General features: G+C 45.5%; 2 protein-coding genes across 2 annotated transcripts; both read right to left on the reverse strand.

Moving 5' to 3' along the window:
* Window positions 1-11980: 11980 nt before the first annotated feature.
* P2RY13 (purinergic receptor P2Y, G-protein coupled, 13) lies at window positions 11981-12998 on the reverse strand. The gene is given in 2 exon segments (XM_010291526.1): window positions 11981-12227; window positions 12229-12998. Coding segments are annotated over 2 exon segments (1017 nt in total).
* Window positions 12999-16228: 3230 nt separating this feature from the next.
* On the reverse strand, window positions 16229-17248 carry P2RY12 (purinergic receptor P2Y, G-protein coupled, 12). The gene has a single exon (XM_010291525.1). The coding sequence runs from the start codon at window positions 17246-17248 to the stop codon at window positions 16229-16231; it is 1020 nt and encodes a 339-aa protein (XP_010289827.1).
* Window positions 17249-17680: the final 432 nt, after the last annotated feature.

The following is a 17680-nucleotide window of genomic DNA, read 5'->3' on the forward strand; positions in this document are numbered from 1 at the left end:
GCTGCCGCGCAGTGCCGTGCCACGCAGCCGCGCCCCGGCTTGCCCTGCCGCGCAGACCTCCGGAGAGGCCTCCGCTCTGCAGCACGCCTGCAAGGCAGAGGGTCTCTCGGGTGTCAGGCTAGATTTGTTGGAGCTTTCTGCTGAAAATACTAGCTTTTAGGTTTGATTATTGGTATTATGCAATGAAAAACATTAAGTTAAAAAGCTCATAATGAAACTTTAAAACAGTCAAAATGTTGTCTGGGTTACAAAGAAAAGGATGAAGGTATGTGATTGATTGCATTATACCTTCATCCATTGTGGCTCTGGCTATTGTGCGTCTGTCACGTCTCTCAAGTGCTACAGGGGATACTGTGAAAAAATAACTCGCGGGGAAAAAATATTATTATTGGTACATGCATGTAGACAGTGCCATTTAAACTTCTAAGTAATTCCAGTCTCACTTTTAGGTGTTTTACTTTGCATTGAAACAATTTCTATTGATTTTTTTTATATGCCATTCTAATTCACATTGGAAAAGGACAAAAAAATCTTCATCTGCTGTTGTCAGCTAGGGTTTTTTGTGCTTCAGTACCTACTGCTGTGACACAATTGACCATGTTAGCTACTTGCAGCAACAGCACTATTTCAAAGAGGAAGGAAAAGGATGTGGGGATTTTGGGGTATGATTGGGAGAAGTTCAGCCTGGTGCAACCCCAGTTTTTCTTGAGCAGCCTGGAGAGTTCCCACTCTGCTGTTCTCAGAAACGAACAGACTGCAAATCCTGGGCAGGGTTCCAGGCTGCCGGCTGCGGAGAGCTGCTGCTCTTCCTCTGACCCAACTGCGTTGCCAGGTCTTGGCTGTTCCTTCTATAGTGGCAGAAGCTGCTGGTGCAGTGAAGGTGATAATAAGCCCGATTTATGCTGCTCATCATCAGCTGTCTCTTTGAGATGTCACTGACATTTTCCCAACAAAAAACAAAAAGTTACTGTAGTATCTTACGTGAGGTTCAGCCTTGGTCAGTTATGGAAACCTACTTTTGATAATCAAGGGTATGTTTTTTTTTTTAAGGCATTATGGTAACTTTTTATGTTGGAAAGGGTTAAGAATGATGAAACGTAGGAATTAATATTGGTGACTTTCTCTAGTGCTTTCTTGGCAGCACTTGGGTTAGTGTCTCTTGCAGTCTGGTTTCCTCTGGAGCCCTTATAGCTCACAGCAGTGTGGTGGATCTGTAGCTCTTGGTTTTTGTCAGATGCATTTTCACTTAGTTCCAAACTTTTAATAAATATTGCACACTTCAACTTTAATGCTACAGTTTTACTGCAGATGTCTTGACTGGCTTTTCCTACTGCTCACTTGGTCAAAGAGCAGGACCTTCTGAACTTTGCTGTGCGAAGGTGAGCAAGGGACTTGTCACAAGAAGAGGAGAAGGAGCTCCCCCCTTCAGTTGTTCCTGGATATATCTCATCTGCGTGCAGTGAGTGCAGGGGGCTTCCCGGTTGCGAAGGAGCATCTGGCCTCCCAAGGGCTGCTTCAGTGTCAGACAAACCCCGGACTGTGACTTGCTGCCACCCTCCCGGTGCTTGTTCCCTGTCTGGCTGCTCTGCCCGGGTGTCTTCGCGGCTCAGCCGTGCTCCTGGGACCCGCACGGCCAGTTGGCTCCTGACGCCCCAGCGCCCCGGGAGCTCTGGTGCTCCAGCACCCGTTGCGGGTGCGCGCTAGTGCACGACGGGCTGCGGGGCGCAGGTGCTGGGCGAGCTGGTCTCCCCGCTCCCTCCCTGCCCCGGGGGGGGCCCGGCAGCTAGGGAGGGGAGCCGCGGGTGAGCCAGCAGGGCTGAGCTGGGAAAGGCAGCCCTCCACGGGCGGGGAGAAAGAGCTGGCGGCTGATGCTGCTGAAAATTTGCTGCTTTTTTCTCACAGCCCTAATGCAAACAGATGCTTTTCTGTTTCTGAGGTCCCTGCACGCCCTTCAGCCTCTCTCCCCTCCTCTGCTCCCCTGTGCTCCTCTCCCTCCTTCAAGAGCTGTCCCACGTCCTCCACGCCGGGGCTGTCCCCAGGTGCTGCCCGCTCCCCCTCCCCGCAGAGTGGGGAGGGAGCAGGTCTGGCTGCTGCCCGAGAGCTGGCTGCCTACCCCAGGAGTAAGGTGCCTGCCAGAGCGGGCTGCTAACCAGGGAAACGCTGGCGCCTTTCATGTCATCCGGGGCCTGTACTTCTGGGAGTGAATGGGTGACATCAGCTGAAGGCTTGCCTGAATTTCCTGGTTTCTCTTTTAAACAGAAGATTGCAGAATCTTCTTTAAAAAGATGGAAAAAAGTGTGAAACGCTACCAGAGTTTCCAGACCAAGCCTATGTAATGATAAGGCAGATGTCTACAGTTCCTATGGTGCACAAATGGCAAGTCATTTTTTTAACATACAAAAACTTTAATTGCACTGCTACTTTCAGTTCTTCATAACTAAGAATAACCTTTTCAGTCTAAAATACTCCTTAAATGACATAAGTTTTTGAAAGTGCCTTATATATTTCCCAAACCTTGAGACTAATCAGACATATAGTTTGTAAGTTGCTTGTTCAGAGCTATGCGGTTTTTCCAGTGAACCTGACAAGTTTTAACATGACCCGAGTGAAGTATGAAGGAAGAGAATCTTTATTCTGTATAATATAATAAGAGAATTCAAGTGTGCTTTCCTTTACTGAAAGAGGTGAAAAGGAATACAATACAAACCTTTTATACCAAATTCAGATGTTACAGTTACTGAATCTTAGTTGATATGAATTAAGCTCTGTCGGGAAGTAAGTTATTGAAACCATGAACCTTCCTTCACTTTGATTCATATCTTAGGAGGAAGGATTAGTAGAAAACAATTTTTTTTTTTTTGCCATTGGGAAGAAGGTAACGTAACGAGTAACATTTAATGTATGGATAAAAAGTTAGTAAAGTTGAGCTGTTCTGAGAATCTTTCACGGTTTTAATTTATCTGATATTCAATTTATGGTTCCAAGTCTGATTTTCAGCAACTGCATCTTAATTCCTGTTTTCCTTTCACCTGAGGGTGATTTAAGAGCAAGAAGGTTCAGAGAACAACTTATCAAATGCTTTTCAGATGGTCAAAGATCACTTACCTGTCACCATTGTTGCCTTCTGCTTGTCTCTGAGCTGCATCTCGAAAGTCCCTTAGACTCCTCCAAAATGCATCTTGAAACTACGGTAGGCATGAGAGTATTTCTTGCCATAAGGTGGCTAAATGAACCATATCTGGAAGTAAGCTTTTTTGCTTCCGATGGCTTTTTTTGCGATACCTGATCGGAGAGTCAAAATTCCCCTGGCCAGGAGCAACTGGAGCAACTGGCTTTCTCATTCCTGGGAATGACTCACATGCCAGGGTAGGTGAGCGGCGCGCTCCCGCTCACTTCCTGGCTCCGGAGCCGCTCGGGCGCCCGGGACGCAGACAGTGATTCACCTGAGAGGTGGGTTAGCGCCTGTTAAAGGCAGCAGCTTCGTGCAGGGAGACGTTGCAAACAGTCTGAGTCGTGTTTTACAGCAGTCTGTGCAACCGTGCCTGTGCCTTTCGGTTAATATGGTTTTGTCTGCAGGGTGAATGCGAATTTAATGTGATACTGAAAAATCTTGTGCTGGATAGATGCAAATATCTGCTAATGGAGATTATCATGTCAGTTATTAATTTGGCTATATTTAGCCATCTTTAATGTGCTTTGAACAGATCCTCTCTTCTAAGTAGCGTGTAGGATGAAAGCAAAATGTTAAGTCTGTAACTAAGTATCTCAGCTAAAATGACTAGACTGTTTACTGTGTACTTTTTACTGTCATGGTGTTCTTTAAGACGCTGACTGTGAGCCTGCTGACTCTTGCAGTCCTGCTGTCAGTGGTCCTGGATGTACACGGATTTCGAGTAACCTAATTTAGTGCCTTAAGAGCGTTGAAATAATCATGACAGTAGTTATATCGGGACAAAATTTTGCTTCGTGTCAGTAGAGGATGAAGTGGTTCATTTCCCATTTCTGCCACCTTCTTTAAAAGAAAGGAACTAATGTACCTCCCTCGTTAAATCTCCAGCAGAAAAGAAAAAATAATCTTAATGCTGCGAAAGCAATGGCTGCCAAGCCACTTTTCTCAGACTGCTCTGCCTGTCCTGCCTGGACTTCTCCATACACATTTTTTCCTTTTTTCTCAAAGATCCGGGGGGCTGAATCCCCAGCCCCCCTCTTCTGAGGCTGGATAGCCTTCCGCATAGGTGCCCTTGGCAGCTGCGTGGAGCCCCGTGAGGAGCCGGAGCAGGAGCTACCAGCTGCCTCCCCATCGTGGTGAACGGCTTCCTCTGGCCCTGTGTCTGGGGGGGCCTGTGCCAGTTTCCCCATTTCTGCTAGTGGGCAGACTGTAAAATTCCCACTTGCCTCAGGACCTCTCCCTTGGATCGGGTACGGTCCCTGACCACAGGACACTTCTGACATGGCTCATCTTTGAAGACCAGCTTTTGCAAGGCAAAACAGATAATGCAAACGAAGCCAGCAGGAACGCGTGTCACACTGCTGTCGTATGTTCTCAGCTTTATTACTGCAAGCTCCAAACTGATCTCAGGAGCTGGATATTCTGACATTAAGTGATGGTCCCTGTGGCGTGCACATGCTGGAGTGCACACATCCCGTCACCCAGGGATGGAGGAGGCTTTTTCTGCAGTTAGGGAGAGGAGGTTTGACGAAGTCTCTGCCTCTCCCAGGCCTTGCACATGGCTACCTAGGGCAGCGTGTGCCAGCCGCCATTTCACCTTCTTTCAGCTGTCCCTTGTGCTCCGGTGTTCAGCAGCTGCCTGTGTTTTGTTCCTCTCTCGACTGCTTGTCCTGTTTCTAGACTAATGGTGCCTTCTGGTTTTCCTTCCAATCTCTGGTTCACCTCCTCAGTGGCTTTCAGTCATTTTCCAGCCTAACGTTACGTGTGGTGATCCGGTTCTCTGTTCTGAGGGGAGCCTGTGTAAGGCAGGAGTATGTGCCTGACTGATGGTCTTGTAGGCTGCTCCTTCGAGCTGAGAAGTTACCCTGTGCAAAGGGCAGTGAGAGCCCCCGGGCTACGGTGGCAAGTGCTCTCATCGGTTAGCCCAGCTCGGGTACCGCACTGCATAGCCATGCAAACAGCTTGATTTCTCCGCATTAAATCGCTTCCAAGGCATCTCTGTAAATCACTGTCTTTGCTCTCCGTTAAGTGGAGACCTCATTCTTCCTCTGGGGAGCGTACAAGGCTGTTTGTCTTGCCCGTTCTCCTGTGGCTTTGCGGTAGCTGGGAGGCTCCAGAGCTACGAGAATATCTGCCTTTGTTCGTTGCGCTCTGGATGGGCCTCGTACTTTGAGCTCTTTGGTTGACTTTTAGCACGATCTGGTTTACCTGAGGACAGGGTGCTGTGCGAATTCTGGGCTGACTTGGGGGTTAGCCTCATCTCCTTCCTTTTGAGAATTTGGGGGATTTCATTTAAATCCCTTTGTTTCTTTGCCCTTTTGGGGATTTCTCAGATCTCTTCCCCAATACCCAGATGTTTGATGCTGGAGTCAGACCTGTTTATACTCAGCTTTGCACCTTACCTTAGCATCACTTTTTCACCACCGTGATCTCCTCTCCAGTTACCACTGGTAAAACAACCGTTGTCCAAAAGGTCTATTCTTTGGCTTTGTTGCAACTTAGACTTGGCAGTACTTGTGTTAGAGCTCTGCGAGTTTAAGCTCTGACAAGGTGATTTCTTCTTGGTCTTCTCCCGCGGGTATTACCAGCAGTGATTTTCTGTCTGTATCTTGCGGGGCCCGATTGTGCAAAGGACTCCTGTACGATGTGTGTGACGGTCTGTGACGGCTGTTCTGCACACAGATTATCATCACCACGTGTCTCGGGCCAGCTTCCCATTAGATGCCGTTCGGTTCACCTCTCAGATACTGCCTCCTTTCAAGGAGCCCCTTGGAGATGAGACTAGCTTGCAAGTGGCTTGCTGCCAGCAGGCACAGGGGTCCTGGAGATGAGTGATGTGAACGGGGCTCACAGGACGCAGCTGGACAGTACCAGGACTGTCTCTGGATGTCTCTTCACGAGGCAGTTGTGTGAAGGTGGGTTCTCGTGCTTGTTTCTCAAAAATTGGTTAGGATTAGACTCTTCAAAATTCCCATCTTTCAGAAACCTGGCTCTCAAGAGCTGTGTCTGAACACTCATCTGGAAGCAACAGTGGACACCCACTTGTTGGAGGCCACACAGGTAGTCCTTCAGGTTTCCTGAAGAAGCCCTCTGTTTGACGTTTTTGGGGAAACATTGCAGAAGTTGCAGGAGAAATAAACCTCTCTTTTCCATTATCGAGATACCTTGTAACAGACAGTCCTTCTCTGGGATGTTTGGACAGCCCAAAGTTCCAATGTCAGAGGTCCTTAGAGGAGCAGAGACTTCCCAGTTTGGGCACTGAACAAAGCATTCATGCTGACTTGGTTTTGCTGGCAGTGTTTCTGTGCACAGACCGCCTGCCCCTCAGCCGGGGGCGCGATGAGCTCCTCTCTGTGCTGAGGAACAGCAGACCCCTGGGACCAGTGGCATGGGAACCTGGACGTCGGAGTGCTGGCGCTGAGGGCTGGAAGCAGATTTGCAGATAGGTCATAAACAGCAGTTTTAACACTTAAATCTGAAAGTTACGTGCCTGACTTGTGTTTTGCATGAGACCCCGCACTCCGAAGCTGGGTGCTGTACCGCATCCCTGGTGCGGGGCACGGTTCTGACCGCGGGGTGGTGTGGGCAGATGTGTCCGCTCCTCTGGTCTCAGTCCTGTGGGCTTCAGTCAAGGCGTGTTGCGGTTTGATCTGCGTTGTTGTTCTTCAGGCACTTCTAATGCTGGTGTTGTCTTAGGCTGGGGTCTAAGAAACAGTGCTGCAGGACGTGTCATGGGGAAGGAGGGAAGAAATGAGAAGTGAAAACGGAAATGTTTAAAAAATATAATTTAATTTCTTAGAGACCCAAGTGTTTAATAGTTGGTACTCTGTGAATGGAGTACACACACCAAAGTTAGTCTGTTAAGAGTGGTCAAATAATAAATAGATTCATAAAGTCTACATGAGAATGTTTTTGTTTGTTTATTTTTTGAATGTGGTGCAATGGCACATGAACTTCTCTTTAAAATCTCTGTATTTTGGTGTATCAGTAAACCTTAATGGGTTAGAAATCACTGTCATAGCATCCCCTAGCAGGCTTTTAATTCAGATGTGTTGTTTGGCTGTTCTCAGGCCGGCACAAGTCAGAACTTGCCGGCACATGAAAAGGAAATGCTATGTAGCTTGTCGTAAAAACAGCGCGAAAGAAATGTGAAGCTCTGATGTAAAGAAAAGCTGAAAGCTAACCTATAACTTTACTATTGTTCACATTATTTAAAGGTTGGATGTCCCTTTTTGTATTCTGGTGATTAGAGAGCAATTCCCAGATTTTGTAAGAGCCTGAACCAAGTTATTACAACAATTATTATTGTGTTGCTTCATTCTAAAACTCCTTGACTATCATATTTAGCAATACAAACTACAGGGTTATTTTTAAAGCAGATTAGCCACCTGGATAATATAAGAGACTGGCTTTTTCTTTTTTTTAAGCATAGAAAATTGGTAGCAGGATCAGAGGTTGCAACACTGGGAGGATTCCTCCAGCGTTATACCCTCAAATGCAAAATGGAGGTGCTTGTGTCAGTGGAAATGTCTTGGAAGAGTTTGAAACTTGCTTTCTTTAGGTGATTTATTTCAATCACTGTTTTGATGGCTGTCACTGAAAGGCAAAGACAGAGGAAAAAGGCTAATTAAGAACTGACTTTTACAAAGCTAATTTCTTTTTTTCCTCTATCCTCGAGTTCCTCGCATTATGTTGATAGGTAACCTGAAGTTACACACCTTGGCTGGCTGATCCTGTCTATAGACTTAGGTCTTTTCTAGTGCCGTTAGTTTTCACGTGCAACCTGCATTTGTCATATGGGTAATATCTTGATTGCTCGACTTGGCTTCCCAGCTCTTGTTCATGATGCAAATTGTTGGTTTGCATTTCTAATTAATTGAAGTACTGCTCTATGTTATGAGAGTTTTCTCAGTACCCAGAGCTGCGGGAGCCTTGATGGAGGGATGTATAGCGCTGTGCAAGAGAGTCAGGACATGTATGAAGTGCAGAATTTGTCTTTAGGCATTCAGGAATTAACTTGCTGTCCCTCTGAGGAGAGGCAGCCCAATACAAAATCTGGAAGGCTAGATCGTGCATGTATTAGGTAAAGATATGATATATTTCCTTTATTTGAAACTCAAGTAAAATAAAAAAGACAAATAAATATGCGTAAGCCTTTCTGTACCCAAATAAAATTGATTTCCTACAAAACTCGACTGCCTAGTGCCCTTGTTTAGAATAAGTTTCAATAGTATTTGTGTGAATCCTGGACCACAGGAGCCTGGAATAAGGTTCATTTGTCTGGACAAGTTTAGGGCCTGGTGCCAGTTTTCCAGTTTCTAGGTTGTCTGTTGCTTCTAGTCTGGAGTGTAGACAAGCTAAGCAAATGAACAGTTGGATGTGGGAAGGAAAAACCCTGCTGCTGCCTCATGGTGGTGATGGACTTGGAGGAAGCACCCATAAGGTGGAAACATCACATGTGTTTGCTCTCTCGTGAACAACTGCTGAATGTAGGAAAAGCAAAGGTTTATCTTGGCAGCTCCTGTGTGTCAGTACCAGCTTTTTCAAGTTAAGTCAGGAGAAAAATCAGATTTGGAAAAATGATGACTGTTGTATTGAATACGCTGGTAAACTTTACTGAATTACATAAGTTCCTTGACTACACTAAGACCTGGAGAGCCCAGCTTTCTATGGCGTGCTGCTGGTACTCTCTACCTGTGGTCTAGGCTGATGGCTTCCTCGTCTCTGAGGGAAGTCTGTTTTTGAAAAATGTCTTCATTTTGGTCAGGTGTAAAACATAAAATACTGCTTTGGTTATTTTTTGGGGCCTTAAAAAGCAGAGACCTAAACTTTGAGGCATTTTAACTGATGAGTCTTACTTCCATCTGGGGGCAGGGATCTAAAAACTTGAAGAAAAAAGTGCAAAATCCCCAATATTAGAATTTAGGGGACTTATTTTTTTTCCTGTAAGTGGATCAACCAGATATCCTATCTTTGCAGTCACTTTGCATTTCTCTGCTAAAGAGTTTGGTAACTCTGGCTCCCTTTTACCTACCTAAGAAGCAGCAGCTGAAAAACAGATGATTAAGACTCCTCTGAAACCTTTGGCACACCCCTTACTTAAGGAGCAACTCAGTCCATTTTGTGGTTACACCCACCCTTACATGCAGGCTCTTAGTACTTAACTGTGTGTACTGCCAGTATGTGTTTGTGCACAGCGTGAAATGAGCCTTGTGTTACAAGCAGTAGAAATGAGAAAATTAAAAAAAAACTTCCACAGTGGAATCAGTTTTCTATTCTTCAGCATCTTCATAGTTTATCACCGCCGTATTGCTCATTTTATGTTACTGTCTTTCTCTGTAGTAACCACAAAAATGGCCAGAGTTCCACTTGTAAGTCCAGGGCTGGAGGGAAGTCTGTGCTGAGTCCTGGGGACCTCCCTATTAGCTCTGCTGGTGTGATTCATTTGGAAGAGGGAGGACTGAGCTTCATGCTGAATTTTTCCCTAACCTTTTCAATGCTGAAAGTTTCATGCTGAATTCTTCCCTAATATACTCAAAGTTCAGGAACGCTGATTTCCGTGGGCACCTGCCTGGTGGAAGATCACAACTGGTTTACAAACTGTCTTCTCCTGATGTTTAGCTCTGGTCACTATGTTAATTGCTGTCTTTTGTCAACAGGCTTAGAGAAACGTTTTCAGATTCCTTGTCCCTTTCTTGAAGCAGTTGCTAAAGGAGTGACTATTTTAGCAGCTAAGAATTTAATATATTTATTTCCAATAAAGTAGCTAAGTTAATCCTGTTAAACACTGTATGTGTGTGGGGAGAGAGGAATTAGTTCCTGAACAGCACTTAATCCCGAGAAGACGACACTATTTGAGATAACGTTGATTTACAGGGAAGTTTGGAACCAACTGAAAGCTGATTGGGGATTAGTTTGGCTTCCAGTTGTAAAAGGGTGTTACAGTTATGGAAAGTGTGTAACATGCCTAGTGGAGAAGATTTATAGTGAGTAGAAATTGCTAAATAAGACATACGTCTACCTGTGTGGCAGAGGCTGGGGAATCCCAAAGGCAAGTGTAATTAATGCACAGTAATCTAAAAACAACTTTGAAAAAATCAGGCTGTATGGAGCAACCTGCATGATCGTATTAGGCTGCTGTAAATATTTAATTTCTAAAAAGAGCAATCGAGTGGTGATCAAAGCATCTGGCACGTGTGAGAAGGCATAAAGCTAGCAGGAGGGCTCGAGCAGAAGTGAAGTTTGTCAGGAAGGGACGTGGCTGTTTCCTCAGCCAGGTGCTGCGGACGCTCGCGCTTCAGCGGCACGGCGGCACGAAGAAAAACCGGGTGCGGGCGGGGGGTGATGGGCCTTGCAACAGGCAACGGGGCTGGTGGGAGAGAGCAAGTTGTGGAGCTCTCCCCGAGGCCTCTTTGGCGATGCCACGTCACCTGAGCAGCGCGGCTGGGGCGGCGGGTGTGTCGGGGGACAAGGAGTGTTGTTCGAGAAGCGAGGAAGCATTGCTGAGGGCTAAGGTAAGTTTAACAGGTTTTTTTAATATACTTTGTAGAGTTGGAGTCAATAAATCTCTTTCACGTCTTAAAATAAAGAAACAAATTCCAGGTCTGTGGATTAGAAAGTTTCTCTTCAGGCACAGTCCCCTTCGGCCTTCCCCGTGGGATAGCTAAGGGAGAGCTCTGCGAGCGCTGCGGAGAGCTGGGTGGAGAGGCATTTTCTGGACGGGCAGCGTTAGGCGGTGTTGCTTGCTGCCTTCTCTTTGCCCATCGTTGGGGCTGGGGAGGGTGAACGTGCCCCCGGGGGACGTTTCTGGGTGCTCCCCGCTGGCGAGTAGGGGTGAATGCTGCGCGGCTCTGGCGCGCCCGTAGCGGGGGAGGCTGGCCCGGCCGAGGAGCGTGCTCTGGGGACTGGGGTATTGCCGACTGCATCCTCCACCGCATCCCGCCGGGACTGGAGAGGAAGGATGGTGGAACAGTGTAGGCGGTAGGAAAGTCATTACATGTGTGAGAGAGGTGGGGAGGGACGGGGAGGGACCGTGTCCTTCTTCCCTCTGTCAGGTGCAGTTCCTCCTCTTCCCTGCCCTGCGACCTGCCAGCCGAGCTGACACCCAGTGTAACGATTACTGACAATACAAAGTCGACAGCTCTGGGTTTTAATCCTGAATAAAGCTAAATTGTCCTTAGAAGCAGCCATAGTCAGTAAGCTGTTAAATGTTAACAAGTAAGGTGTTTTTTTTGTTTAAAGTGGATAGAATTATTCTGTAAGTTGTCTTAAGTTATATGAAGGTATTTTAATTCCGAGGCTATGGTTTCTGTGTTCTGTGAGGCGGACATGATTTAGTGACCAAATCAGAAAAACCTCTGTTCTCGTTGGCTTTGCAGAGCCAGCAGAGCAACGCAAGACTACAGACTGATCGCTGTTAGTTGTATGCCTCATCGATGCTGCTCTTCTGTTCAGGCCGATGCGGTTATGGCTGTGAAGTCGCATGAGTGACTCCAGGGTAATACTCTGTGGTGTGAGTGCAGCGGTCCTGGGGCCGCGACACGGCTGGGCTGCCGCAGCTTTGATTAGCGGTGGCGGTGTCAATGGGAGCGCGCCGCTCAGGGGGAAGTCTGGTGTCAGGTCAGGGCCGGCAGTTTGAGTGACAGCCTTTTGCCTGTTAAGGGTAAGCAGCGAGCATAAATAGGGAAATCCATTTTGCCGTTTTTATTAAGTATTAATATTACAGTACAACCGTCTTTTGGTTTTCTACAGCAGAAGTAAAAAAAAATTATTGATTTTTCTGCAGAGACTGTAGAGTGTGAAGCTGCAGAATCAAGGTTCGGTAGCAGACGTTCGTGTGTCCAGTTCGGTTTTTGGGTTTGTATGAACTGTTTTCGTAAATGCCTTTACTCTCCTGCGCAACACCTTTTCTACAAAGGGTTTGCACAAGAACATGTATATCAGGGGGTCCATGCAGATGTTTGTGGCAGCCAGCCAGAGAGTGCTTTCTTTCGCAACAAAGAGCTGGTTCTGCAGACGGCAGTCCATTTGGGTGGTCGTTTGACTCAGAGTGTAGGAGAAAGGGGGCAAAGCATAAGAAAAACACAGTAAAAATAATGAATACTTTCCCCTTGATCCTTTGTTCGCTTTTGTTGTCTTTCTTCTGTGTTTTCATATAGGACTCGTATACCTTTTTGGCAATGATTATGTAAAATAGAAACATGAGTGTGAGAACAGTCCAGAAGATGAACTGACAGATATAATTGACAGCTGCGTGCCATTTGAGTCCAAAGTAATTCTTCAACGAGGCACACTTCTTCACGGACTGGGGTGTTGCTTTCTTGTTTGATAAGATCATGTTAGGCAGGGAGAGAATAAAGAAGAAGAGCCAGACCAGACCCACGAGGATCTTTGCTGAGGTCAGGTTTTGCACCCAGAACTTCCCAAAAGGTCTCACAATCTTGAGAAATCTGTCAAAAGCAATGAGACCAAGTAGCACTATGCTAATATACATGGTGTCATAAAATACTACAGCTGAGAAGCGACAGACAAAGGCTTTGAGTTGCCATGGTCCCAGGCCAGAGTCCGTCAGGATTTTCAGAGGAAGCATCAGGGTCATTATAAAATCGGAAACCAGGATATTTTTCAGGTAGACAATGAAAGTCGATGTGCTTGGAATATGGAAGAAAGCCCAAAAAGCCAGGCTGTTCAGTATGAGTCCCAGAAGGAAGACGAGTGTATACAGTACTGGGAAGACCAGGTGGGTGACTGTGGTGTCTCGGTGGCACGGTGCAGAGGAGGGTGCTCCACTGGAGTTACTGACAATACTCTTGTTTGCAAAGTCTCCCATTGCTTGAAATAGACTTGGGTGAAAAGGAGAGAGAAAATGTAAACCATAACATTCTGTATTTAAGATTACATGTTCCTTACAGTGACTGGCAGGTTTATACAAATAGTCACAAAACCTGAACGTGGTTTCTCTTCTAGTTCATAGAAAATCTAAATATTTGCCTAAGTTTAAGTTGTTTACAAACATCTAATGAAAAGTTAAAATGGTATATATTCATTATGGAGGCCTAAGATAACATAACAGCAAGATATAATAGCAGATTGCCTAGAGCACCATTTGTCTTTATGTGGAAACGTATTTTAACATTGAATAGAAATTCTACAATTGTGGCGCAAAAGCAAGGCACTTCTGGGGAAGTGACTTCTGGTATTTCTTACCAAGCACGCACCATTTTTCCTTTCTCAGCACAGATTTAAATAACATTTTCAAGATAAGATGCATACTGCTGATTATTAGCCTCTTACACCTGAAAGCCAGATGACAGAGTGCCCCATCACACCACGTGAACGCTCCGATCGTGCAAGTACCTGAGCAAACCTGGCAGCGACTGTTTCAGAGAGGGGTCTTTGCCTATCTCCGGTTCATCCCCTGTTCCTCTGCTGACAGAAGCCTTGAGCAAAGTAGTAAGAATAGGGAAATGTGTAGAAAGATGAAACTTTTTCTGTTGGTGTGGTGTGTTGTTTCCTTCCTGATTTTCATGTATTGCCTGAGTTAGTTAATTGCGTTTGCTGTTGCTTTTCTGTCTTTCTTTTGCTGTCTGTCAGAAAGCACACTACCTTCTCCTGTACTAATAAAAATATTGCCATGTCCATCAAGACAGGCACATTTTCTGGCTTTTTGTTTGTGTGGGGCAGACCTGATGGCACGTACACTATGCCATTACTATTTGGCTCCTTTAGAGATGTGGGGTGGACAAACACAGTGTTTCCTGATGGTTTTACAGGATAATCCTCAAATGTAGCTCTGAGTTCTTGTTTGGTGTGTGTGAATTCCTCTATTCTGGACAGCACTAGTCGTTATCAAATGCGTGACCAGAAAGTCTGCTCAGAGCCACCCTTACAACAGGTTACTTTGCTACAAAATCATGTGCACCGACATACCCAGAAACTGTACCCTTCCTCTGTCGCCTGTTAATACTGACACATGAACCTGAGCTTGACTTTAGATCTCCAGGCTGGGGTTTCTGGTTTATTTTGGCGTCAGTGTAGCCAGGTGATACAGCGTGCTGGCTACAGCACTTCTCTGGTTCTGACAGAAGCTGCTGCTGCTGCATGGTATGCTTTGTATTTGTTACGTGTTTAGGATGTATAACATTGGAGTCTAGGCTTTTCTCTGTAAACAGAATTTTTGTCTAAGTGTAACTGAGTCATGTGATTTGTCTTGTATTTTCCTGTCAACTGATGTGACTTGGGTTCTGGCTCCTTGCTTGCTGCCATGTGGGAAATGGCTCATGTTCAAGCCACCCTTTTGTGGGCAGACATGGGTTGCTTTTTGAGGTTGTCAGGCTGTAGCCGTATTGGCAATAAGTTTGTGCATAGTATGTACGTTTTGGTTAACATAGGTGTGTGTGTTGATGTTGGTGTTAAATGGCTGGCAGAGAGCAAAGAGCCTTGAGGATGACGGGGATGAAGGTCACCCTCACCACTGTCATCAGAGTGACATGTCCCTAGCTTCCTGACACGACTTCTGTTCATTCATCAAGGACTATGTAAAGCTGAGATGGTCCATTGCAATACCCTAGGACTGATGTCCACGGCAGCATCTTCCACGTTTTCTTCCAGACTGACCACTGGACACTGTTCCCAGCTGTAAAAGGCAGGTGCGAAGTGCCTCTGCGTGTCCCATCAGCGACTGCTCTGTGGTACACAGATAGCCGTAGTACCTGTTACCTGATCAGGAAAGGCAACCGCCAGATAACTGCCACTCTGTCCACGTGTAGGTACAGAAATGTGGAGAGTGAGTGTTGGGTGGAAGTGGGGCATCTCGCGCTTCCCTTCCCGGCACCAGCTGAGCTGCTCAGTCCTGGGCCCCATGGGGCTGGCTGTGGAGCGCGTGCTCTGGAGCGACCTGCAGCGCGGGTTCCAGGGGAGGAATGGTGCCCCGTTTTCGGTGGTGTAACCCGGGTACTGGTTGTTGTTGCATATACCAGCATAAGCAGTGCACGAAACGTTTTGTAAAATATTTAATTCATCCAGGCAGGTTATAAGAGATGCATAAACTCTAAGGCTGAGTGCTAAAGTAAGTGAACTGTCTTTTAACTTTTTAGGAAATTGGCTATCAGTCGTAGAAACGCCTGGTGCCCTGCCAGGCACAGATAAATACCGGAGAGGGGTAGACAGGCAATGGCTTCTGGCAGGACTGAGCTCTTGCATGATGGTGAAACATATTTCTGAATTGGAGCTGCTTTGCAGTGATGATAAAGGAACCGTAATTTATTACAATAGCCTAGGATCTTTTTCATGTGTGGTTGTTATGATACTTGAAAATGTTACGTACCTGAAAATACTTCCCTGGTTTTTATTCAACTTTTCCAAATGAAAAAGGTGAAGTGGTTAAATTTTTTTGTGGAGTGCAAAAAAGCTGTCCTTAATAATCAGTGAAGATTCTACCACGAGTCTTTCTTTCCCATCTGTAAATTGAGTCTTTGTATATTTTCTAATATAATATACTGTTCTCTATAGAAGTGTACATTTTTGTTTATTCCTATAGTAAGGTGAAGTATTTGAAGATTTAACTCACATCAAGGTAAGCCTGATTATGAAATAATTTTCTCTGACATACAACTATTAATTATTGGTCAATGGATTAAGAATTGCAAGCATATAATGAGATAAGCAAAATGTTATTCTGTTACCAAAAATCTGCACAGATAAATAGCTTCTCTACCTATGTCCTATATTTCTCTTTGTCTGCCAGTTGTGCACACAATGACAACTCCCTGTATTTAAAAATCACATTCACTGTGGATTTTATTTGCATTTCCCAGATCTTGTGTTGTCACAGACTTTACTCTGGCCCAAGTAAAATCTGTGGTGCTCTTGTTCTATTCAGGCTTTCTAGTTCCCTCATTTTTGCAACCAGTAATGTTGGTTCCGGGGTGCTTCTGCTTCATCTGTAGGACAGTTTCTAAAGAAGCCACTGAAATTGTAGATACTCTTTGCAGGGTTTGTGCTGCTTCCACCCACCGATAAATGTATGTGGCCAAGAAGGGGTACAGGTGGTTCTTAGCTCTAGAGCGGTGTCTCATCTGTGTCATCTCCTTCGTTCTGCTCCTTTATCCGTGCTCTGAGTTCTGACAATGCTGTGTGCTTGCATAGCATGTCCAGCAGGGACTTTCTAAACGATTTGCAAAGGAAAAAGTATATGAATGGGTCGAGGCAAGCATTTAGCGATGTCAGCCACAGCGTGCTCTCCTTCAAGTAAAACAAGGTGTTCTGAGCAGAGCATTCGAAAACGTCTCTCGTTTGGCTCAATGTGTAGGGGATTCTAGTAAAGTGGAATGGCACAAAACAGATAAAGAACACTGCGATAATGATGAAAACCTTCAGATTTACAGTCTTTTTGGATGCCTTTCCTGTGCATCTTGTCCTTTTATAGGATTTGTACAGCTCTTTACTTATGAGTATGTAGCATACAACTATGACTGCTAAAGTAACCCAGAAGATAAGCTGACAAATATAGTTTACGATTTCGTGCCAGACTAAGCCAAACTCAGATTTCAAGAGAGCACACTTTTTTACATTCTTAAGCGTTTTCTTCTTGTTTGTTAGAATCATGTTGGGTAATGAAAGAGCAAACATTGATATCCAGATGGCTGCGGACAGTATCTTGGCACCTAAAAGGCTCCTTGGTGTTGATGTTCTGAACGGTGAAGCGGCTTTCTGGTAGCGATCGACAGTTATTAGACCAAGAAACAAAATGCTAATGTACATAGTGAAGTAAAATACAACCTGGGTGACCTGGCACACAAATCCTCTCAGTACCCATGATACCAACTTCGCATCGCTAAGGATTTTAAATGGAAAAGTCAAGATCATGAGGAAGTCAGAAATTACAGTGTTCTTGAGGAAGATGATGAAATTGGATTTACTGGATATTTTAAAAAAGACCCACATTGCCAAGCCATTCATGGTGATACCCACCAGGAACAGAATTGTATAAAGCAAAGGAAAAATGACTTGACTGATTTTGTTATCGCTGGTGCAGCTGCTGTTGTTTCTAGAGTAGCTGAAGTTGACTGTGGCTTTCATTTGCATTTCGTCTTTCCTCCCCTCCCTGTAAAAACAAAAAAGAAAAAAAAAATGAAATTATGAATGATATCCATCATAAGACTTCAACCTTTTTAGTCTACTTTTAATTTTTATGTTGGGAACATTTCTTTGAGGATTTTGACTGCTGTAAGTTGTGTTTTATTGTACCAACGATGTCAGGTTTCTACAGAAGAGCACTAGATGTAGCCATGTTTGTAAGGCGGCCTGGTTTGATCTTCTGTGACTGAAATGCTGAAGTGACCTTCCATCCCAGCCTCCTGAGCTTCCCACACAGCTTCCCCAAGACCCGCGCTGCAGGGGTGGCCAAGGGGCCGGCATGGCGGTTGGCTGTGGGGGCGGCCCGGCCGGCGTTGTGCTGCCTGTTGCCTGGCGTGAGCGCGCAGGTGAGGGCGCAGCTCTCGCTGGGTGCGG

The sequence above is a fragment of the Phaethon lepturus genome, unplaced genomic scaffold, assembly GCF_000687285.1.
Source record: "Phaethon lepturus isolate BGI_N335 unplaced genomic scaffold, ASM68728v1 scaffold44427, whole genome shotgun sequence".
Classification (NCBI taxonomy): domain Eukaryota; kingdom Metazoa; phylum Chordata; class Aves; order Phaethontiformes; family Phaethontidae; genus Phaethon; species Phaethon lepturus.

What these genes read in the sequence shown, in the direction of transcription:
- P2RY12 (XM_010291525.1), bottom strand. Translation starts at nt 17,248, where the DNA reads ATGAAAGCCACAGTCAACTTCAGCTACTCTAGAAACAACAGCAGCTGC.